Source organism: Acartia tonsa, chromosome 3 (genome assembly GCF_053477335.1).
Source record: "Acartia tonsa isolate MP-2025a chromosome 3, ASM5347733v1, whole genome shotgun sequence".
Classification (NCBI taxonomy): domain Eukaryota; kingdom Metazoa; phylum Arthropoda; class Copepoda; order Calanoida; family Acartiidae; genus Acartia; species Acartia tonsa.
This window is the reverse complement of record NC_137262.1, coordinates 9925262-9949226: the sequence shown is the minus strand read 5'-3', so window position 1 is coordinate 9949226 and position 23965 is coordinate 9925262. Positions and strand designations below refer to the sequence as shown.

General features: G+C 34.7%; 3 protein-coding genes across 5 annotated transcripts in view; all 3 read left to right on the top strand.

Annotated features, from left to right (window-relative positions):
• Positions 1 to 459, top strand: part of LOC145313267 (uncharacterized) — a 58372-nt gene extending 57913 nt beyond the window's left edge. The window contains exon 43 of the mRNA XM_080152587.1: positions 142 to 459. The gene's annotated coding sequence lies outside the window, so the exon portion shown is untranslated. The remainder of the gene's footprint in view (positions 1 to 141) is intronic.
• LOC145313265 (uncharacterized) lies at positions 385 to 12725 on the top strand. Its single transcript, XM_080152586.1, has 8 exons — positions 385 to 1528; positions 3479 to 5441; positions 7499 to 8537; positions 9470 to 9593; positions 9755 to 9839; positions 10657 to 11449; positions 11767 to 11995; positions 12417 to 12725. Exons 1-8 carry the CDS (start codon positions 398 to 400, stop codon positions 12660 to 12662), a joined length of 5610 nt encoding a protein of 1869 aa, XP_080008712.1. The 5' UTR covers positions 385 to 397; the 3' UTR covers positions 12663 to 12725.
• On the top strand, positions 12670 to 22780 carry LOC145313268 (enhancer of polycomb homolog 1-like). 3 transcript variants are annotated; one of them, XM_080152590.1, is made up of 16 exons: positions 12670 to 12809; positions 13148 to 13209; positions 13536 to 13591; positions 14115 to 14200; positions 16004 to 16096; positions 16818 to 16899; positions 17348 to 17427; positions 17897 to 17956; positions 18203 to 18317; positions 18641 to 18822; positions 19253 to 19415; positions 19793 to 19976; positions 20323 to 20437; positions 20648 to 20874; positions 21404 to 21526; positions 21894 to 22780. In XM_080152590.1, the coding sequence occupies exons 1-15, from the start codon at positions 12670 to 12672 to the stop codon at positions 21460 to 21462; spliced, it is 1704 nt and encodes a 567-aa protein (XP_080008716.1). In that variant the 3' UTR covers positions 21463 to 21526; positions 21894 to 22780. The 3 variants fall into 3 exon arrangements, with proteins under 3 accessions (XP_080008716.1, XP_080008715.1, XP_080008714.1); XM_080152589.1 differs by having other exon boundaries at positions 21865 to 22780; XM_080152588.1 differs by having other exon boundaries at positions 21404 to 21557; positions 21865 to 22780.
• Positions 22781 to 23965: the final 1185 nt, after the last annotated feature.

Below are 23965 nucleotides of genomic sequence, written 5' to 3'. Positions count from 1 at the left end.
GTACCGACTAGTCGACTTAGTTTTTGTTTATTAATATTATATATAATATATCATTAGATCATTTTGTTAGTTTTAAGGCTCAGTCTCCTTGCCGCCCCGCCCCCTTTTCCCCGGCTCTCCTTATTGTTATTTTTTTCACAGAAATATTCTCTCACTGTTTAAAAAAACAACGATTTCAATTTTTATCAAAAGATATTTCGGTATATAGTTTTACTGTATGTTCTCTGTTTTGCTTAATAATTTTATACTATTGTTAACATCATTAATTTTGATCATTTCTTTTGTATTATTCCATATCTTTAATCCTATCTAGTTATCAGTTATGTATGTTATGTACCTATTGTTTTATATTTAATATCTATTTAATGTGTTAGATAAAAGTGAATAAAATTACAAAATGAGTGGCGACAATTTCGCCCGGAAACGCAAGAAATTTTCCGGGAATCCAAATTTTTCAGACCAACAGTTGGATAATAATGCTAAACGATCCAAAACTGTTGGCTTTGTCAATCCGATGTCGAAAAATTTAGCAGATTATTCCAACTACAAGCCCAAGCCAATAACAAATATTAAGTCATTTGAAGCACAGTTAGGGTCTAGTAAAGCTATCACTGCTTGGCTCGACTATGTCAATCTGGACATTTCTGAACAGGAATCTGTTGTTGAACAGTTCTTTGAATTTGGTGGACAGCTCAGTACCCTACTTTCTGGTATGCAAGAAGTTACTCAGAAACAGGCACTCCAAATTAGGGATTATACAGCCTTTTTTAACATGTGCCGCTCGATTCTTATGATCATTGCGAGAAACGAAAATCCTACGACATGCTTTGGTGGACGTGGACTTCCCTTTGCAATAGAACTTTGTCGGGTTCTGTTGGATGACTTCATGAGCGAAATTTTAAAAGCTTTGTCTTCTAAGGCTGAAGTTGATGGGACTTTGTCTGTTCTAAGGCTCTTGACTGTCATGGTCACCATGCCTGGAAGCGATATAGTTAAAATGGTGGTCACCAAGCTTGATTGGAATTCAGAAGTCTGGATCAATATGGCAAATCGTGCAGGAGCTAAGTTTTTCAACAAAAAGAATGAAACAACAGTGAAGATAACGGGATTGGATATTAATATAAAAGACTCCACAAAAATTCGGAAATACTACATTCATTTCCTTCTTTCATTTTTGCTAGAGCCTGTTCCGTTTGTACTGAAAGAATTTTTTGAGAGAAAGACAAGACTGTCAAATATATTTGATGGCCTGATCTATGATGAAGCGGAAACCGTTTTACTTGTACTAGAAACGTTGAGAACAAAAGTTGTTGAATGTCCGCATGTATTGAAGACATACAAGATGAAACTCTTCAGTTCTTACCGTGTGCTCAATTTGTTCGCCCTGGAACGTTGGCAGGGGGAACTAGATCAACTAGATTGTAAAGCATATAAAGGGAAAGAACAAGATGAGATGGAGATAAGAACTTCTTTGTTCAGTATGCTAGAAGGACTGTTTACAAGCTTCAAGTTTGGTGTAGTTTTTCAGGTAATTTATAGATTTGGATTTTGTTAGTGTAATATAATGCTCTATTGTCATATTTCATTTGCTACAAAATATTTAGTTTAGGAATAGTTACAGTGGTGTATATTCTGCGAATTTGACCCTTCTAAAAAGGGGGGAGTGGAATAAAAAAATATGTGGTTGGGGGTATTATAAACAGCTTTCCGCGGATTTAAAATGTATAATTATTAAGATTGAAACCAGCTTTTTTAACCCCTAGGTGCCGAAGGCTCAGTCTATGAAAACTGGTGTTAATCATATGAACAATGTACAATATTTTTATATTCATAGAAAACTGGATATAATTCGATACTAGACTTATATTTTTACGTATGTATGAGAACCGGTTCTAATCTACCAGATATTAATCGGTTTTAAATGAATACGAGAAAAAAAAAGATATCATACCACATTCCCTTTTTAAAAGCAACATACAAGCTTTGTCTAATGATAACTGGAATGTTTAAAAGGTTATTTTTGCATAATTTTTGTCATGACTTCTGTTTAATTTTTTAGCAGGATTTGAAAAAAAACCGGTGTTTTTACACAGGGTTGTCGAATTGGGCACTTTTTTTTATATTGGGCGGCCCAATTGCCCAAAAGGGTTTTGGGCGGGTTTTGGGCGCCCAAAAGTGGTTTTGGGCACCCTTTTTGGACAAATGTCGTAAAAAGCATATAAAAAGGATATAAAATAGCCTAAAACCATCTCAGGACCTATAAAAGCTCCACTAGGAAGGAGAACCATATTGGTTCAGTAGTTAGCGAAATCCTTCTCTAGATACAAAAAAGCTTGCTAATTTATATAGTTAACTAGCGGCTACGGCCCCTAGAGGCCTCTAGGGGCACTTGAGGAGGGGAGAGTCAAATTTGATAATCCAATTATTATATAAGATTTGAAAAGAAAAAGTAAAAAAATTTGGGGGGGGGGGGATACATTTTTTTTTTTTAGGGAGGGTTCCTCCCCCCATTTTTATTTTAAGTTTAAAAAGTTTTGGCGGAGTGTAATTTTTTTCTAGGGGCTATTTCTCTTAGGAGGGTGGTGATACCCTCCCCCCAAAATAGTTATAAACCTGCCCAGAACCAATGAGAAGCTACCCTGTACAAACACACAAACAAACAGACACACATCCTGTTACTTTAGAATAAGGACTAGCGGCTAGCGGCTAGAGGAGGAGACAGTCGAATTTAATAATTCAATTTCTTAGTTTAGATTTTAAAAGAAAAGTAAAAAAAAATTTGGGAGGGGCGAAATAATTTTTTTTTTGTTTTTTTTTGGGGGGGTAAGGGTGCCCCCCCCCCTCATTTTTAATTTTAGTTAAGAAAATAAAAAGTTTTTTTTTTGGGAGGGGGGTTGATTTTTCATTTTTTGGGGGGGTTGAGGGTGTCCCACCCCTCAAGAAAATAGTTATAAACCTTCCCGGGACTTATGAGAAGCTACCCTGTTAAAGAGAACCCGATCGGTTCAGCGGTTAGCGAGATCCTTCGGTACAAACACACAAACATCCTGTTACTTTATTATAAGGATATCACCCAAAAAATAGGCCCGCCCCCCCCTCTTTTTTAACCCCCTCCCCTTTTTCTTTTCCCCTAAAAGGGGGGTGCCCAAAACTGCCCAAAAGAACCTTATATTGGGCGGCCCAAAACCGCCCGCCCAAAACTGCCCGCCCAAAAGCGCCCGCCCAAAATGACAACCCTGTTTTTACATAACCCATTTCAGTGGGTTTTTTTTCGAAGACCGGGGTTGTATTTTTTTTTAAATGTCTGTAAATTCTGAGACACTAGGTATATTGGTAGTAATTGCGTTTAAATAAAAGAATAGTGTATCTCTGTATAAGGGAATTTAAGACAGAAATTTATTGAGAAATTACAAAAAAAGTTTATGTTTCATAATGTGACATATTTCTCCTTTTCTTAAAATAATTTTGTTCTATTTAGGATGATAACTACGGTTGTGGCAAGTCGAACAATATTTTGGCAGCTGAGTTGCTGAGATCAATGACAAAGAACAGCGGTGTGAACGTCTCCAGGTTTATCGCTAAACTGCTGGCCACCATACCTGGACTATTACCGGCATGGTTAAACCAACAGATGAGAGAGCGTACACTAAATCCTATGGGCTATTATGGAAATAACGTTAAGTACTTCTACACACTTTCTGAAATATTTTACTACTTTTACGAAAACGTTTCTGTGCAGAAAATAGTAGACCGTCAAACAAAGACTGACCAAGTTTCCCATCATATACTGAAAAAGATTCTTTTTCCAGAATTATTGATAGATGAGCTTGTTCTGAATGGTCTGAAGTCAACTAATCAAATAATAATTGGTCAATGTTTATCTCTGTTGGAAAAAATGTTGACAAGGGCAGATGAATATGCATCTCTAACTGAGTGTCAATCTGTACCTTCAGAACTGGAGACTATGATTCGTGCTAAACTACCAGAGCTAGAACCCTTGATGAGAAATTGGCAGACTTCTTTAGTTGCTAAAGACAAAGTTAGCCTGAATGCTGTCCTGGCAATCCTCGGCTGGAGGATCAAATATTTTAATCTTGAGAACGAATCTGTGGTTGCTAGCATGTTTGCGGATTTGAAAAAACTTGACGAGGATGAGATTAAAATTGATGATATCAAGGAAAACGAGGAAAAAGAGGGGGAGATGAAAACAACTGTTAAGATTAACATTGCAACAAAGAAAACAGATAACGACGATGTTAAAGAGTCACCAGATTCTGATTCTGATGATGATGAGGATAAAATGGAAGTTGAGGAGAAAACGGACGAAACTAAAGAAGATGTTACAGAAAAGTCTGATGCTGAAATGGAAACTTCAAATGAAATCAAAACTGAGACAGAAAAGCCTGATGATGAAAAAGAAGTGATTGAAGGAGTAAACCCAATGACTCGGTTGCTTTTTATTTTGACAAGTCTTGTCAATACGGACAAAAGATTTGCATCTCTATTTATATCTGTGGAAACATTGACAATCTTACTGAATTGTCTTTCAGATAAATCAAAGGAATGTTTCAAGTCAGCTAGGAAAGCTTTAGTTACAATATCTATGAACTCGGGCATTTGTCTCTTTGATGCTCTGGATATTGATATACTTATTGACCTTGTTATAAATGATGCCAGACTGGTTCCCCATGCTGCAAATGTCATCTGGAACTCTATAAACAATGCAAAATCTTATGAACAAGAAATAGTTGGCATTTCAAACGATGATATATCAGAGAATTCTGTTGAAGCTCTCTTCACTGCCTTGTTGAAAAATGATCCTTTGCCAATCAGTTTAAAAGCGACAGATAATGAAATTGCCAGTCCTCTGATTTTGAGCATTTTGACACAAGACGTCCCCGAGGAAATGAAAGATACTATTGTTAATTATGTTGAATGCTATATTGGTACAGCTGCTGATAGAGAGAGTGCTATCAAGATTGTAAAGCCAAGATGTGATCTAATTTCTGTTGATAGATTGGATCTTAGCTTGAAATGGCTTACAGCTGAATCTCCAAGTCAAATTGGTCTTAAAAAGGTTCATGCTTCAAAGCTTGCCAACAGTGAAGATGACGCGTCTCTCAACTCTTTCCTCGAAGATTTAAAGAACCTAGAAGATCAGAAGTCAGTTGTACAGCATTTATTCAGAAGAAACAATTTCAACAACTTCAATTTGTTTTCATCCAATAAAACTGATGTTTTACAAACTATACTTCCTTATGTGCAAAAGTTTGGCATTGATTGTCAGGTTTTTGGTGGCAAAGTAATGGAACAATCAATATCTTCACTGGAGGGAAAGAAGTTTAGAAAATTTGATGCTGAACGAGTTATGAATATATTTAAATGGACAGAAATGAAGATTGAGAATCTGTTTGAAATACTGGACAAGTTGTCAGAGAAAGGTAATTTTAGATTAAATTAAACGAGATTTTTTAATATTAGAAATCGGTTTTTCTTAATTTAATTTTTTTTATTTAACTAGAGGCTACGCCCCTAGAGGCCTCTAGTGGCACTTTAAATGTTTGGTGTTTTAAAAAAATAATACGATACCTTGCAATGTTGCGAATGAGTCTCTAATCAATTTGCTACGATACTTTGCAATGTTACGTAGGAGTCTTTATTTGAGGGAAAAAAATTTCGATTTATCGTGATTTCTCTTGGGAGGGTGGTGGTACCCTCCGCCAAAATAGTTATAAACCTTCCCGGGACCTATGAGAAACTTCCCAGTTGAGGAGAACCCGATCGGTTCAGCGGTAAGCAAGATCCTTCGGTACAAACACACAGACACACAAACAGACAGACAACATGTTACTTTAGTAAAAGGATGTTTACATTAGGGTTCAAACTTCACAATCCGTCCCATTTTTGGACCGGATTCGGATTCCGTCCAAAATTAAACGGATTAATTCGTGGATTTCGGATTCTAGCAATATTTAAAAGGCCCTTTAAAAAAAGCCGTTTTGCCATTTTTCGGCTATTTTCAGGGCAAATCCGTCAACATAGACGTCCAAGGGGGGGGGGGGTAATGGGGCGATTACCCCCCCATTTAAAATTTACCCCTACCCTGTGGATGCCGTAGGCACCCCCAACCATTTAGGAGGGGGTATTTACCCCCCCCAAACAATTTTGGGGGGGTAAATACCCCCCCAAAAATAAAAAATCTCTAATAAAAAAAAATTTAGCGCGCTTCGCGCGCATTTTTACTACTATATATTTAATAAAATTTAAATTACCCCCCCCCCCCCCCAAAATTTTACCCCGGGGGTAAATTTTGGGGGGGGGGGTAAATTAAATTTACCCCTGCCAACAGATTTCAGGGGGGGTAATTACCCCCCCCCCCCCCAAAGCAAATATTACCCCCGGGGTAAAAATTTTGGGGGGGGGGGTAAAAAAAATTTGCGGCGCGCTTCGCGCGCCTTTTTACCCCCCCCTCCAAAAAAAAAAGCTTGGACGCCCCTGTCCGTCAATAGCTCTATCTACAGTGACTTACTCTTGTCCACTCCCAGACATTTTTAACTGGTTTTAGACGATAGCCGCTGTTTTTTGGTCATTTCATATGAGTTAAAGCAAAAATATGTTTAAAAAAGTTGATTCATACGTAAGGGGGGGGGGGGGTTTAATGCAACCATCTCGTAATCAGTGAGCAAATGGCACTTAGAATTCGAATTTCCATCTAAAATTTTGCATGAGTAATCCTTGGTAGGTCTACTTTCCCTAAATCGAACAAAAAGTTGGAAAAGTAACGGCTGGCGGCTCAGCAGTTTTGCCATTTTTTGGATATCTATAGTACAACTTATTCACGAAACCTATCACCATCTTATTCTCGTTGCCACTCCAAAACGCTATCTAACGGTTCTAGACGGTAGCTGTTGGTACTAGAAATTTCAAAAATGGTTATTGCTATTATTTAACATGAATTAAACCAAAAATATGTTTTAAATAGTTGATTCCTACGTAATTGATGATGAATTTACCCTGAAAATAGGTAAAAATCGGCTAAACGGATGAGCCGCCAGCCGTTACTTTTCCAACTTTTTGTTCGATTTAGGGAAAATATGCCTGCCAAGGATTACTCATGCAAAAGTTTAGATTGAAATTCGAATTCTAAGTGCCATTTGCTCACTGATTACGAGATGGTTGCATTAACCCCCCCCCCCCCTTAATGATAGATTTCTCCGAGCATAAACGGCTAAACGGATTACGAGAAAGTTGCATTGCCCCCCCCCCCCCTCCCCCTTATATATTCTGACCAAAAAAACTTAAGACGCTGATTTTAGTATAACAATTGAGAATCCGAATCTGCTATTAAAATTGAAAAAATGTGAAAAAATTGGACGGATTGCCAATCCTAGTTTTAATTAATGTTTACATTACATGCCTTTCATTAGGGTAATTAATTTAATATTTACCTACCTAGGTAAATAGGTAATTATTTGAATCTAATGTTTAATATTTTCAGGAGTGAATAAGCTCGTATCAGAGGACAGTAAGCTAACTGTACAAGGCTGTCTGTTAGTTGCTAGCATCCAGAGCCTTGCTAATCCCAAGCACATCATCCCTGATGATAATTACCAAATTTTCTCCAAGCTTTCTTCACATTTTGAATACATTCTGGAGAAAACCTGCGAAGATTATCTTGGTTCTATTCTTGCAAATCTTATTCGCCTTCGCCCTTTGATTGCTGACAAGCTTGCTGTCAACACAATGTATGTATTGACTCAAAAACTTTCAAGAGAATCAAGCAGAGAACTTACTTTAGAGCTTGTTAAGAATTCAGAAAAAGTGTCCAATGCTCTTCTAGAATGGTTATCTAAGGTGAAGAATGAAACTGTTTCAGAAGTAGAAGTTCTTTTGTTGGTTAATCATCTGGTTACCAATGGATGTATTGATAAAGTAATCAGCCACAAAAAGGCTATCAAAAACATTGTCAAGAAAATCACCAACTGTATCACCAATGATATTAGCAAGCTGTATGATTCTGATGACAATGAAACAAGTGCACCTGAAACTGCTATGAATATTATCAAAACAATCAGTACCAACGTATCTTCCTCCAAGGCTGTCAGCCTTGTTCAAACATTTTTCTCTGAAAACAAAGAACAGCTCAAAAAAATAGTCAGTGATGAATCATTGACTGTAAGGAAGCGGACAGGTTGCATAGAATTCGCCCACCATATTCTCAACATTCTTGGAGATAATGAGTCTGCTTTGAAGAAACATCAGCTCAACTATGTTCTCATACCAATCATCCAAGTGTTGCCCCCAGCTATGAATGCAAAGGACCAAGACAGGGCTGCAATTATCAGTCTCTGCAAGATTGGTCTTGAGATTGGACAAGGACAAACATATACAGCTGTGCGCAAGTATTTGATGAAAAATAAGGCTGTTTGGTCAAGTCTGATCAAATGTATTTTGAGGCACGGTCTTAAAGATGAAGAATTTGGTAATGTTGGACTTCCTTTGCTCTGTACACTCTGTAGTCTCAGATATAATGAAAGGTAGATATTTTTTTATTGTTTAAATTATATTTATTTGAAACATGCAATCTTTGTGCTAAATGGACGAAATAAAGGGAAAACAAACTCTAAAAATTAAGTTTAAACTGGAAATACAAAGTAACATTACACAAAATCAAAATTGATGGAAATATTATTTGCTACTTCTCTATTTTTGTTCTTGTATTTTTTCATGGCATAGTTTCAGAATAAGTGAAGTTTGTCTGAAAATTTGTCACATTAAAAAAGTAAGGAAGATCATAAAGGTAGGAGTAGGTTGCGCTAAAAATCAGTAAAGGTTGTGAGTTTTAAGTTAAAAACAGTAGGTAGTAGAACGATAAAAGTTTAAGTTAACTTAAAAAAATTTTGTCTAAAGTTCTTTTCAATAAGAAATACACATATTTAGTGAATATTGCCGATCTACTACTATTTTTAAGCCTTAAAACTCACACCTTTACCGATTTTTAGCGCAACCTACTCCTCCCTTTATGCATTTAGTTAAGTCAAAAAGAATTTTGATTCTACGGCGTAAATATGATACGATTCCTTTTTTATATTTCAGGGGTGTTTATTCTGCACAAAATTCTTTTTTTTCCCCCTGCTGCAGAATTTTTATTTGTTTTCCCCTCCTGGTTTTTCCAGCAAGGAAGGGAAAAAAATGGAAAAATATATACAGAACTCTTTATTTCATATTATCCCCCCTTTTTTAGTTTTTTTACATCAAGGAGGGGAGAAAAACGGAAAAAATGTTTTTAGTTTTCTTAATTTTTACCTTTTTATCCCCAAACCACATATTTTTTTTATTTTTGCTCCCCTTTATTTTGCAGATTATACCCCTGGGCTAGAATTAAGACTTACACACTGTCACACTCAATCTATCTCAATATTGTTGTTGCTGCGCTATTTTTCTACATAATTGTCCTCGTTTTTTCTAGTGCATATGAAGACGCTGACGACACCGAGGACCTGGAGGAGATGAACATGGTTGTGGATATGATTGTCAGCCACTCTGCATACCTCAACATTCTCCTGGCCGACCACACTGGCGGTCATCTCAAGGTAAAGCAATGCAGATATTAATTTTTTTGTCCTCAGATATTTCTTAAGTTCAAAGCTTAAACGAAATTAAAACTCTTTAGACGCACTGATTTTTAGAGACATTTAATTTTTGTATTTCACAATTATGAATTGATATAAGATTTGATAAATGCTCTGTTTAGGAAAGGTTAGCAGACCTGCTGGTAAGCCTAGCTCCAGCGTCCTGCAGGATGGAACAACTGGATCCTATTCTTGCCAGTTATACAGGTTTGTCTTATTTGTTGTTGTGTTGACTTATGTTCTCGTGTATAGGGATGAGATACGTTCATAGAAAGACAGTGAATTTAAATAAAAAATTTAAAAAATAAAGGGCAAGACAATGGATGATAAATTAATTTACATACCCTTTGCTGATAAACAAAATTACCCCTTCGGCAGATTAAAATTATTGCTTGAAAAGTTAGAACACTACCTTCTAGTTTGAAACTAACATATTATTATTATAAACTGAATGAAAGTACCCAGCGTTTTTAAGCCAATATATAACACTAGCGGCTTCGCCCCTAGCCTCTAGGGGCTTTGCCCCAAGAGATGGTAAAAAAAGTGTAAGGTGAAATTTGTATAAAAAAAAATAAGAAAGACCAAGGAAATCTTCCACAAAGGAAATATTCCACAAAGGAATCTTCTACAAAGGACCAAGGATATTTCTTACAAAAAAAAAAAAAAATGGGGGGATTTTTTTTGTTTTTTGGGGGGGTTGGGGGTGTCCCACCCCCCAAGAAAATAGCTTAAAACCACCACAGGACCAATAGGTAGATACCCTGAAGAGTAGAATCCAAACGGTTCAGTGGTTACCGAGATCTTAAGGGACGGACGGACAGACATCGTTCTACTTTGTATTATAGATAACGTATTTAAAAAGCATTACTTAAATTGTGTCTTTTTTTTAAGTCATAGAAAATGAAGATTTTTCTAAAACCTAATTTTATTTGTTAATGTTAATATACAAAGAAAATCTAAGCAATTCCCCCCACCCACAAAAAAAATATGCTGATTAAAAAGAAATCTTTTATTATAATCTTAGGTACCTTGCATCCTTCGGACACTGCGTTACTTCGTTTGTTGTACACCATGGAGTCAAATGGTGTAAGTGTGAACATTAAGGCGCCAATCGCATTCGGTCCAACCGCCGTACGTCGCCAGCTACTAGCGGAAAAGGACATCAAAACCCCGAACCACTTTGCAGACAGCATTAATGCCATCAGTACTGATATCATAAAGAAAACTTATGTAGATCTTCCCCTAGATTTACCACTTGACCCACTGGAAAACTATATTGTTTCTGATGAAAATCTACATGACCTGTATGATCCAAGATTTGTGTTGCCCTTATTCAGCAGTCTTTTCAGCGAAGACGCTCATGTATACGAACGTCCTTATCGTGTTGTTAACTGTCAGGTTATTAGTCTTGCCATGAGATGCCTGAGCAGCGATAATGTTGATATGCGCAATATGGCCTGCCATACCTTGCATAAGATCTACACCATGAAGGTATTCTCTCTGGAGTACGATAAACAATTGTGGATGCATGTTATTGATATGGTTAGGTATGGTCTAACCTACGGCAACAAAGCACCCGGACGCACAGAAGAGGAGCGTCAACAAGGCTACAAGTTGACCAGCATTATTTCTCTTTTCTTGGCCCACAGTTGCAGTGTTCTGGTGAACCGTAGACATTTTATGAACAAAAGGATAACAGGGTACCTGTTGAAGATGCCTGTGCTGGATTTCTACCGTGTGCCAATGTTTCTCTCATTGTTTCACAGTTCAGAATTTAAACCTAAACAGACCCAAGCCTGGATTCTAACAATTGTCAGGTATTTGTATTTTATATGGCGTATAGTTTTTACATTTTCCATAACTCAAGTCTTTTAGTGCTTTCTCGTCATTTGTTTGGATCTTCCAAACATGTTGGCTAAATCAATAATTAAATTTCTAATTGCTAAAGTATTTTTTCTTTGAAAGTAAATTTTAAATAATAATTTTTAGACGTTCTGTGGTTTTTCATTTAAAAAGGTACTATTCAGTTTTAATTAAAACTGATCTTATATAACATTTTCATTCGATAAGTATTACCCACCTAATAAAACTTTTCGAACCTTTTTTTTGCTTGGCCTAAGATTTGTATTTTAAGGGATGGTTTGGTTGCCAATTCTGACCACTGGCTGCTGCAGAACCATAACCTGTACAAGTTCCTGTTGTGCAACGCCACCTCAAGCCTGGTGGACAAGGAAATCTTGATGCTTATCCTGGAGATTATTGAGAAAGCTACGAGGCTGTCAGTTGGTGCTACATTCCTTACCTTGAAGTCTGGGCTTATCCCCTGGTTGCATTTGGCTATGATGCGATTTGATGACGAGAAGGTAGGTTTTAGCGAACAAAGCATTTACAGAATGATTTTTGATGAGATATAGATATAAAAGCGTTAAACTAAAAAATGTTTTAACTGAAGCAAAATTTTTTAAATTTGAACTACCATACTTAATTAGGATAGGTTTAGACTTTCAGCTGATTTTTCAAATTGTAAAAGGTTGGTTTCCCTTAAGATTATGCGGCTGCCGATTGCAAATTAAAAAATACCTAGGAGTCTTGTGCATAAAAATATACCTACATAAAAAGCTTGATTTTGATGTAAAAATTAGATCCCCTAATCAAATTTTTACACTACTAAAGTTTATAAACCTTTGTCTCAATATCTTTATTTCTGTCATTTATTTTTCTCATTTATTGCAGATTTATTTAGGCGCTTACTTACATAACTATAAAATACTTAAATTTTTTTAGGAATTTGATTTGTTGGTGAAAATCTACACCAACACAAAGAAGGCTCTGCAGGCGTTCATCACTGAAAAGGACGCGACTAAGGAGGCTGAACCTGACAATTACAATGATGATAATGATGAAACCAAGGTTGAATCCTACGCTGCCAGACGGCTGAGAATGGCCACTACTGCCTGCAGCAGTATTGCCACCAGCATGTCACTTCTTACAGCAAGAATGAACAAACTAGAACTTGTTCAAATGAGCTGAGTCTAAAATGATCTGTGATATTTTTTTTGCATCTGTTATTTTTTTGTTATTTCTTTCAGATAATGGAGTAGGTAATGTCGATATAAAAATGTTAAAGACGTCTCGATCCAGAGCCCTGGACACAGGAAGGCCTATACCTGTTTACCAGTAAGTAAAATTAACAAATCTATTACTAAACTTAGGTAGAGATGTTTTTTTTCCAACTAAGTTGAATTCATTTACCTTTTTCATTTCTTTTCCCGATTTATCTTTATAGAAATATGCAAATATGTCCTTACCTTGAATTCGTCCTCCTTCCATCGGGGGGGGGGGGGGGGGGGGGATTTGTTGAACGCTGTTAAAATAAGCACAAATACAAGACTATTTATCATCTGGTCTGATTAAAGATTATTTTTCTCAACCAATTGTAATACAAAAAAACTACCAGTTAGGAAACATAGAAATATGTTAGAACTGTTTTATTAATGGTTAAATGATACTTTTAGTGAGGAAGATGTGCAGGATGTTGACATCCAACCAGTTAGAGGCCTTCAGTACGTGGTCACAGGTACAACTTATTTCAATGGGTTCTTTTTATATGGTAGTCAAATATAAAGACACTTGTGACATTTCAGTCATTCAGTTAGGGATTATGATAATCAAAAATACAGTTGGGGCAAAATTTATAATAAACAAAATAACACCTTCTGCAGATAAAAATTATTGATTGATAAGTTTGGATACTATTAAAGCAATATAATAGTACCTGAAGTTTTTAAGCCAGCGAACAAGACAACCTGGCTATAAAACTTTGGTTACCAGTGTTATTTAAAGTCCAATGTCGCCCTCCCTCCCAGTAAGATCCAGATTAATGAAAGATTGATATTTGTGAAGGTATGGAGAAGGCAGAAGAAGATGAAAAACATTTACAGGAAATTTTAACAGCTCAGGTGAATATAAATTTTATATTCTAACTTTAACAACATAAAATGTTTAATCCAGAGCATTATATTTTTCAACTCAGTTGGATGTTTTCCCCCGAGACCATTTTCTATTTCTTAGGGGTGTATATTCTGCACAAGATTTATTTTTTTTCCCCGGCTACAAAATTTTTTTACCTAAAAAATAATTTACCTAGGTACAATTTTTTATCCCCCCCCCAAAAAAAAAAAAATTTATTTTAAATCTTTTAATCCCCCCCCCCCCCCTCAAAAAAAAAAAAAAATGCTTGGACGTTCTTGTTCTACAGATAATTATAATCTATGGTAAGGGTAAAGTTTTTTTTTAACAATTTAGGTGGTTTACAAACTTTTTTCGCCTATTGTCTTATCCCTTTAGATCTGTAGATACAAAATTGAAAAAAAATATGGTATAATTACCTAAGTACCTAAGTACCTACCTAATCAAACAAATTCTCTTAAACAGTTGCCTACAATTTCTTCGACTTTAATATCCACAACATTGTTATTTCAGGTGCTGGGGTTGCAAAAACACCAAGAAGATCTGATTATTCCAACTCCAGAGTATAGTGAAATTGTAGATTATGATGACGTTTACAAGTAAGTTTAAAGTATTTGTCATTTTTTGATTGGCTGATTCACTCTTAGTGATTTAGGGAGGGATGTAGCTATTCTTCTATAAAGATAATATATTATATAACCCTAATATTTATTAAGAGGAAATGCTAGAAAGTACACCCAGTACATCCATGCTGTACTATTCTTCTATGAAGATAATATATTATCTAACCTTAATATTTATTAAGAGGAAAGCTAGAATGTACACCCAGTACATCCATGCTGTACTATTCTCCTATGAAGATAATCTATAATACAAAGTAGAACGATGTCTGTCTGTTTGTTTGTTTGTAGCTAAGGATCTCGCTAACCGCTGAACCGATCGGGTTCTCCTTTACAGGGTAGCTTCTCATAGGTCCTGGGAAGGTTTATAACTATTTTCTTGGGGGGTGGGACACCCCCAACCCCCTCAAAAATGAAAAATACACCCCTCAAATTTTTTTTCTTTTTATAGGGTGAGGCGGGGCATTACCGGTAATTTTTTTGGTTTTTTGAAAAAAAAATGGGGTAAATATTAATATTTTTAAATGGGACCAAGACCATTAGAAAGCTTACGGAAAGGACTATCAGGTCCTAATAGGACGTTATCCTAGGACTTTTAGAAGTTTGTCATAATTGGACTCAAAGAAATTACCGATAAATGCCCCACGGTGGGGCATTGTGGGTAACGTCTTTTCAACCTAAAAAAAATCGATGAAAAACGGCCAAACGGCCAGTCAAACATGAATAATCATAATTAGTATAGGTTATAGGGATTATCCACAAAAATTTTCATAAAGATCGGACTATTCCTTCTATGTCAAAAATCATTTTTTTTAAAAGACGAGAAATTTCGATTTTTTTCTCACAAAAATTTTCTTAAAAAATAAAATTTAAATTTTTTTATATAAAAAAACCTGTTCTATTCACTTTTTGGCCTAATTCTTAAAAAGCCCATATTGAATTTTAGATTTTACAAAAGAAAACCTGAAAATTGATCTTAAAAATCGAATTTGAATTTTTTTTTCGACGTTACCGAAAAATACCCCGCGCGAACTTTGGTCATTTTTGAAAAAAATATTAACTCTACATTTAAGCTCTCAACGGATTTGGAAAGAGCGGGCAATTCTTAGTTCAAAAGGTTTTTACGGATCAGTTCTAGGTCTTACCAATTTTTGTGTAGGTCGATCTTTATACACCTAGGTGAAAAAAATTTTGAAGAAAAAAATTTTTCGTCCGACTTTGAGACCCAAAAAGTACCCTTAAAATTCATCTCACAAAAATTTCATTTCATACTTTTTTGTAGGCAATTTAATTAGGAACAAATTTGCTTTTATGTTTTTTTCTGTCAGTCGACTAGAACATGGAGAAAAATGTCATTTTCTGAAGGTGGGTAAAAAATTACCGGTAATGCCCCTTACCGGTTAATGCCCCGCTTGACCCTATCTAAAATTAAAATAGTGGGGTCGACTACTCCCCCCCCCCAAAAAAAAATTAAAAATTTTTTTTTTTTTAATCTTAAATCCGAAAAATTGGTTTCATCAAACCTCTTGGGGCAAATCCCCTAGAGGCTAGGGGCGAAGCCGCTAGTATATTATATAACCTTAATATTTATTAAGAGGAAATGCTAGAAAGTACACCCAGTACATCCATGCTGTACTATTCTCCTATAAAGATAATAATATTACATAACCTTATTATTTATTAAGAGGAAATGCTAGAAAGTACACCCAGTACATCCATGCTGTACTATTCTTACATGAAGATAATATATTATATATTAATATAATCTTATTATTTATTAAGAGGAAATGCTAGAAAGTACACGCAGTACATCCATGCTGTACCTTTCTTCCATGAAGATTATCCTGTTTATGATCTGGATGAGGAAGACGTAAAGTAAGTCTTTTCCAATAAGGCTTCGAAACCGTTTAATAACCGCTGGATTAGAACCGGTTTTTAGTCAAAATCATGTATAGGTAGCATCGTATTAAAGACAACTAGTAAATCATTAAAATAATACCAGGTTTGTTAGCTAGGGCCGAGGCCCCTAGGGGCTAAACAGTTCAACGAACAATATTAATTGCGCAGTCACCCTACGTATTATATTTGTGTGAATCTAAGTATATAATATCTAAGTATTAATAGTATTAAAATATTAATACCCTTAACAGTCGGGCCCCTTGCCGCACCTTTATCGTTCAGGGGGGCGTTCAACGCCCCTCCCCCCTCCCCCAATTATCTCAGGTACTATTAAAGCTATTATTTTGTGCATGTCCCCTGTTTAATAATGAATTTCCGACTATAAATGAGTCAAAGTCAATTTTCTATTTTAGTGTTTTTATTAAAATAAAATGCTTTGCTTAAGTCAAAAAAATATTTTTGCTCTTTACCTTGATGACCCTGCCAGGTTTGCTAGAATCCTGTGCCCGCCAGGATGAAGATTTAAAAAAAATTTCAACTCTTAGTTATGTGTCATACCCAAATTTAAAAAATCACTTAGTTATAGCCCCCTATCTTTCCCACACAGAAAATGAGATAGAAAAACCCCTCCCCACCCTTACCGTTAAGGGTTAATTTGGAGAAATTAGTATAAATATACCTATGTATTTATTTATAGGTTCATAAAAGATGAGATAAATGAAAAATGGAAATTAGAATTGTCTCATACAAATTTTGAACAAATGGTGTCACAATTAGAGGTATAATTTATTACTTAAACTTTTATTTAAGCTGCGAAGTTTCTCTATAATTGACCGAACTTGATCATACTTCTTACAAATACAATTTCAATAGCGCAGGAACTCCACACTTGGCCTTATCCGTTCGTCAGTAGTTTTAACATTATAATTGGAATTGCGGAATGTGCAATAAAAATATCCTTGATTAAGGTGTTGCCAATATGCGAAATAAATCTAAAATGATATTTGGGTGTCAGATAAAAAGGTCGTCTTTACTACGTAGCTTTGCCCCAAAATCACGGAAAAAATCAGCTAAAATTACTAAATATATTTTACAGCTCTATTTTTGTATATATTTCTTGTATTCGTTGTAACATTCGTGTAAGCTATGGATTTTTTATTCTCGTATAATATATACCTAGGTATGATCTAGCATTGTTATTCATTGATTCTCGTAATTTATTTTTAGCGAAATTGTGGAAGTAGTACAATAACATTAAATGAGGCAAAACTCATCTTAAAGGAGGATGATGACCTTATTCTTTTAGTGTAAGTAAACAAGTTTTGAAATTTACAGGTTGACTACTAAGTACGTTAATGACATGAACATAATGGTCTAAATATTGAGATTCTTGAAACTTGGTACATAAGCCTAGTCCTATAGGTACTACATGATCTAAATGAAGAAAAAAATAAAAAATTATTGTGTTTTACTTGCTCTATTTGGGTCTGGTTTTTACATTTTGAATGTTTTAAAGATTAATTTGAACAGGGCCGTGATTCAGCAAATTAATTCAATTTGAAATAGCTTAAAATTGGATATTTGTTTGGCGTAAAACTTGTTTTTGTGCTCTAACTAAAGGGAAGTGGGTAAGAAAGGGGGGGGGGGTGAAGTCAGAGTCCTGGCCCCTTGTCTCTGAATTTAAGAAAAATAATTTTCTAATTGAATAAAACCATTTAGGTAGGTAGTTAATTTTGTTATATATCATATGTTTTTACTTTATATATTATTTTGTAGTTATGAATATTGGCTGAAGAAGAAATTAAGACAACAACATAACTTAATACCCTTAGTTAGGTAAATATCATCTAATATAAATCTTTCTATTTTATTCTTATATGATAATCCAGTATAACTTTCAGCTCGAAGCTTTTTAAAAGACAACTTGTATAATTGTTCAACATTTACCTACGTGTTGATGCTTAGAATTTTGTGCTGTTTGATTTTCATTTTTTTTGCCTTCTCATAATTTTATAATTTTAATTTTATAATTTTTTGTCTCTGCTTAAATAGAACTTTGCCATATTTAACTTTCTTGTTTAGATCTGAAAAAGTTGGTTGCAATGCAGACAAAAGAAATCCATATGTCGCCTTTAGAAGAAGATTTGAAAAAATGCAGACTAGGAAAAATAGGAAATTAGATGAAAATAATTATGTTGTAAGTATCCTATTAATAACGCAGCTGCTCTAAAACTAAAACATTTCTTCTGTCTGTGAAATACCAAAACTACCTATCTAATACAAACACAATTTAAAATACACTAACATTTCAAATTATAATTACTGAAATCGTAAATGTATAAACTTTGTAGCTTCCTGTTATAGCATCTAGGGGCTAATAGAAGAAAAGGACAGAAGAATAGCCTAAGACAAACCTGGGACCTATGAGTTGAGAACTAACCGGTTATAGAAATCTTAATCTACAGACTAAAAAGAAATAACTTAACATAATTATTTGAAATTTAATCATATTATTTTTAGATGATGTTAAAACTGCGGCGAGATCTGAGTCGTGTTGTCACCCTGCTAGGTTTCCTCAAGAAGCGGGAACGACTAAAGAAGGCGGGACTCGAACTTGACCTGGACGTTGTTGAGAGACGGGTCAACCTGACTGACTGGGATTCTAGGATTATCAATGAGATACACGCTAGTAGGAAATACAAGTAAGTTAAACACAAAGAAACATGCATCAGGTAGCAGGATTTTCGTGTTTCTTTCTGTCTAGCCTAAATTTTGCTGTTTTTGTCTTATTTTGAATCAATTTATGGTTGCCATCTTCAATGCTGAATTGTGTATGTCTGAAGCTTAAGATAATCTAGCTAAGCGCTGAACTAATTGGCCTCTACTTTTCAGCGAATACACTTATAGAATGTACAATTATAAGATTAAAACCAGTTTTTTAGCCCCGAGGTGCCGAAGTTTTAATCTTAAGATTGTACATTTTTATAATCGTAGAAAGCTAGATATGATTCGATGCTAGACATAGTTTTTTCGTATGGATGAGAACCGGTTCCTATCCACCGGATTTGAATGAAAATCTATTATAATGTTTTTAAGATTTATACCGTGATAAAAGAGTTTTATTTTCCGCAGGAAACTGGAGGAGTATGCCAGGAACCAGGAGGTCAATGTAGCTTCTGAGGATGACTTCTCCACAGTTGATAGTGATTATGAATCAGCTGACGAGGGACCTTTCCAGTTTAGGAGGAAAGAGGGAGTTCAGTATCTGGCACCAACTGATTGGTCGGAAAATGAGGTGAACAAAATTAATTTTTTTTTATTTAGCTTCGTCGTAATAAAATGGCCTGTACAAAGATGTTAGTTTGATAAAGTAGTCTTGGGTTGAGATGGATCAATAGCTTTTAAAACTAAAATGCTTAGTGTAAAACCTATATGTTGTAGAAAATGATTCTTGGAAATTCAGAATGCTTATATTTTGTAATAAGAAGATATTTTTTACCCTGTAAATAAACGTCTAGGTCGACGAAAGACGAAATGAATGGTTAGGAGATGTTATCTTCAAGAATTTTTTTCCCTTCAAATTATTGATAATTTAAGCGTCAACTGGTTTTTAAAAAGTGTCTTTAAAGTAAAAGGTTGTTGGAAACTGTTCTCAAAAAGTATATATTTTAGGACACTGATAGTTTCCCCAGTTCTTGTAGCCCGACTGACAAATATCTCTGGACTTATGTTCCTGACATTTGTGTCTCCTATGCTCGTCGTCGTGTTGGCCGAGGTGGGCGTGTCATCCTGGACCGTGCCCCGCCCTGCAAACGGCTGAAGCCTGGTCATTTGGATAATATATTCGATAACAAAGGTAATAAATAGTCTTAAATTTCACGCTAAAAAAAGGTTGTTTTATTTTGGAAATACAAATTAAAAAGGAAGAAAATCTAATTTGTTTTAGCGTGATATTTTAAAAGATGAAAGAATTAAGTTAGTTTGTAACCTAAACAAGTCAAAAAAGATATGTTGAAAGACTCTTTATTCCTTCGACACGATAATATTACCTGATAATATTACCTCTTTTCTGATATTGAATAAAATCAATGTTAGGTTATCATACATAGATTTTCCATTGATAAAAAATAGCCTACCTTTGATTGATTGTGTTAATCCATTATAATTCACGATGATTCCTTTCCAATTCATTATTTATTTAGATGAAAAGGATGTGTTTGAGAACAGTAATGGAGAAAGAAGGGATGATATATTACGCGGCATTGTACACCCGGAGCTGGAAGCAGATCTACAATTTGTTGACTGGGATCCTTACAGGTTATTATTCTTGTTATTTTAACTTCTATTTATGTTATTAATTCGTATATTGGGGCCTCCCGTATGGAAAATAATATGAAATATTCGATACCAAATAAATAATGTAGACTGTAAATCATTGAGTCTGGTATAATCAATATTCAATTCATGGCTTCCTTCAAAATTACAAAATAAATACCTTCCTTTATAAATTCGCCTTTTTTTGTGCAGATGGTCCCAACATGATGAAAGTCAAGAAGTTGCACGAATCATGGCAGCTACAAGCATAGTACCAGCCTGCAATAGCAGCAGCTCAGAAATACGGCGGCACCAAGCAACCCCGCCCAATTCATTGTGGCGGCGACAACGTTATTCTAGCGGCAGCATGAAGACTATTAATATGAATAAGGTTGGGGCGCACAATGCCGCCTCTGCTTTAATTAATAATCAATTTATAGGTAATTTTCTTTATCATATACAGAGGGAGAAATGGGCAATAGTTCTTACATTTTCCGCTAATTAAACGTGTTTTGTCATTTGTATGGCCCTTGGAACCTCCAAAAAAATGATCTAAAAGAAGTTAGTCCATGTGTTTGTATGTGTGTGTGTGTGTGTGTCACACTTTTTAAAGTACTCTGCAGAGTATCCTCCTTTTTTAGGGTTTGTATAATAATATCTGTACACGAGAGTTCAGTAATTTTTCAGGGATCTAAGGGATAAGACGATGGCCAATAAATTTTTGTTGTCCCCCAATGATGATGCACAAAATTACCCCTATGTAGACTACAATAAGTGGTTGAAACGCCTGGACACTCAACTTAATGAGCTAACCAATTAAAATTCTATAGAAGTCCCCAAAGTTGTTGATTCAACGAATAAGAAAATGTCGTTTAAAACTGTTTGGACTAGTGTAAGAAACCTCACTTGTAATCTTTTCCTTTTTAAACGGCATAACTTTTCAAGAAAACTAATCTTGTATATTTTCAGATTTATTTAGTGTGAGTAGCAACAACAGTGACACCTCGAGTACAAATTCCACTAGCTAACTCCAAATTAATTAAATGCAATTATTTATTAGTCATGTGCTTCCTTTCATAATTGTTGACAGCTGTAGCCAACAACTGAATCAATTCCAGACGAAGTACAATCATTATTTCTTCTTCATAAACAGCTAAAATGACAATTATATTTTTCGATCGCCACTAAAATCCATTTCTTGACCAAAGAACTCCCCCTCCCCCTTCCGTTATTTGAAAAGTTTGAAAAAGCTTAATATCTAGTTATTACAATGGGCCCTATTCCCCCGGGTTGCTAACCTTGCGGGAGTCATAATTTTAAATTGACCAAACCTATAATAAGTATCAAAAATATGTTTTATCAAAAAAATCCTAAGTGGTCCAGATACAATATGAGGAATTGCTGCCCCTTTTTAAAATAAATTAATTCAGTTTTTGGATACAGCCGAATTTTTGCACAGTTTTAAGCTTTGCTTTTTTATCTATTGTACAAAGAGAGGAGGGAATTTTGTCGACATTTAGTAATCTTGTTAAAATTAATAAAGAGCTTTAATAAAGGTATTAAAAATCCCTTTTTATTCCTGCTCTAAATTATGGGTTACAAGATGTCTACATACCCCCTCCCTAAACTATTTAAGCACACCACCCTTGAAACATGCCTTGACTCTTTCTTAGTGTAAATTATATGTATTTAAAGATTTTCCTCTTGGTTGTCTAAATTGTAAATTATTATTCGTTTTGACCTGTTCCTATATTTATATTCTTAAAAATGAATTGTTAAAAGAATACCTACAAGTACAATGTGAAATTTTTAATTTGTTTTGTTTTGTTTGTATCCAGTAACCAGATTGTTTCTCCTATGTAATTTGTATTTGATGCTTTACATTTTTAACTACTTAATTTAACCAGTGCTTGGAAATTTATTTTACCCATCTACCTTTCAAATTAACATAAAATATATGTATTAAAAATAAAGTTCAGTGTGTACCATTGTTACATGATAGAACTCTAAATCTGTTCCCTCAAAACAAGAATCAGTTCTGTAATGCACCGTTTTATTAATACTTGATATGTAACTAATTTTGAATATTGAATTGTAAATGTAACTAAAATGAAATGTAATTTCTTTCATAATTTATTTTACTTACTTTGATTTACAATATTTATTAATTGCACAAATAAATTTTTTTGGCACTTGCATGTGTAATTATAATGTTATCATGTTATGTAATAGTTTTTTTAATTGTATAATATTATATCAACTAATTTTTAAAACAAAATTGTTATTATGTATAGGTATAAAGATTTTGGACTATGAGATTTTAATAAATTTAAAATGCAGTTTTAATATTTGTTTTTTTCAATCTATGTTTCAGAATACATAAATATGTTCAGAGATAAAATGGAACTTTGTTATTGATACCTGCCTATAGAAAAATGGATATTTCCGAAAACAACATGGAGGCAAAAAATGCAACTGAAGCTAAGCTTACTCAGAAAAATGAAGTAATTGAAGCTAAAACCGAGAATGAAGTTAAACGCGGAGCAGTATTTCAACAATCTGACAATCCTGATTACTGGAATGTTATATTAATAGCAAAAGATGGATCTTTGCATCAAAATAAACTTACGGCAGGCCTTACCTTTCCATGCCTGGCACAGTCAGACATGTTTTCTTTACAGTCAGAGCCTGTTCTCATAATGGCTGACTTTTCCTTACAAGAACTGAAGCAAGCCATACAAAGTAAGATTAACTCTCTATGTTCTGGTGCAATATCTGACATTGTTGTGCCTCCAGTTAATAAGTATGAAGATGAAGTTAGTTGGTCAGATCTGGAGCCAATAGATGAAAGTTTAGATGAACAATCCAGCACTAAGCCTAAAAAGAAAAGGGGAAGGCCTAAAGGAAGTAAGAAAACGGTCAAAATTGAACAAGATCAAGAACCTTCAAGCAAACATCCTAAAAATGATATGAAAGGACTTCCGATACCTGAGACAAAATTTATCTTTCCAATTCAATTTGATTTAGAATCAGCTAATACAAGATTTATAAAGTTATTTGATGAAATCAAACAAGGATCTAAACTAATATCTGAAGAAAATGATACAGAAAAATGGAAATGCTGTAAATGTGAAGAAACTGTTTCAAACCTAGCTATTCATATTGGTGAATCACATGGACATCCAGATTTTAAATGTCCAAAATGTGATTATGTTTGTGGTTCTGAATATTTACTTAAAAATCATGAAAATACTCATCTGGGAGAAGGTGGTGATTGTATTAAATGCGGGAAAACTGTAGAAAATTTAGGAGAACATATAAATCAAGAACATAGTGCTAACATTTCTAATCAAAGCATACAATGTTCACAATGCGACAAAGTGTACACTAAAAATGCTGAATATCAGCGCCATTTTAATTCTGCCCATCTAGGAATCAAGGCCAAGTGTCCTATTTGTCACAAAGAGCTGCTGCCAACAAAAATAACCAGCCATATTAGGATGGTGCACGAAAAGGTAAAAAATCACTGGT

Coding starts and splice junctions, on each gene's coding strand:
- LOC145313268 (XM_080152590.1), top strand. CDS start 12,670: ATGATCTGTGATATTTTTTTTGCATCTGTTATTTTTTTGTTATTTCTT. Junction 12,810..13,147: donor AGGCCTATACCTGTTTACCA/GTAAGTAAAATT, acceptor TGATACTTTTAG/TGAGGAAGATGTGCAGGATG. Junction 19,416..19,792: donor CTGATTGGTCGGAAAATGAG/GTGAACAAAATT, acceptor TATATATTTTAG/GACACTGATAGTTTCCCCAG.
- LOC145313265 (XM_080152586.1), top strand. CDS start 398: ATGAGTGGCGACAATTTCGCCCGGAAACGCAAGAAATTTTCCGGGAAT. Junction 8,538..9,469: donor AGTCTCAGATATAATGAAAG/GTAGATATTTTT, acceptor CGTTTTTTCTAG/TGCATATGAAGACGCTGACG. Junction 11,996..12,416: donor TGCGATTTGATGACGAGAAG/GTAGGTTTTAGC, acceptor AAATTTTTTTAG/GAATTTGATTTGTTGGTGAA.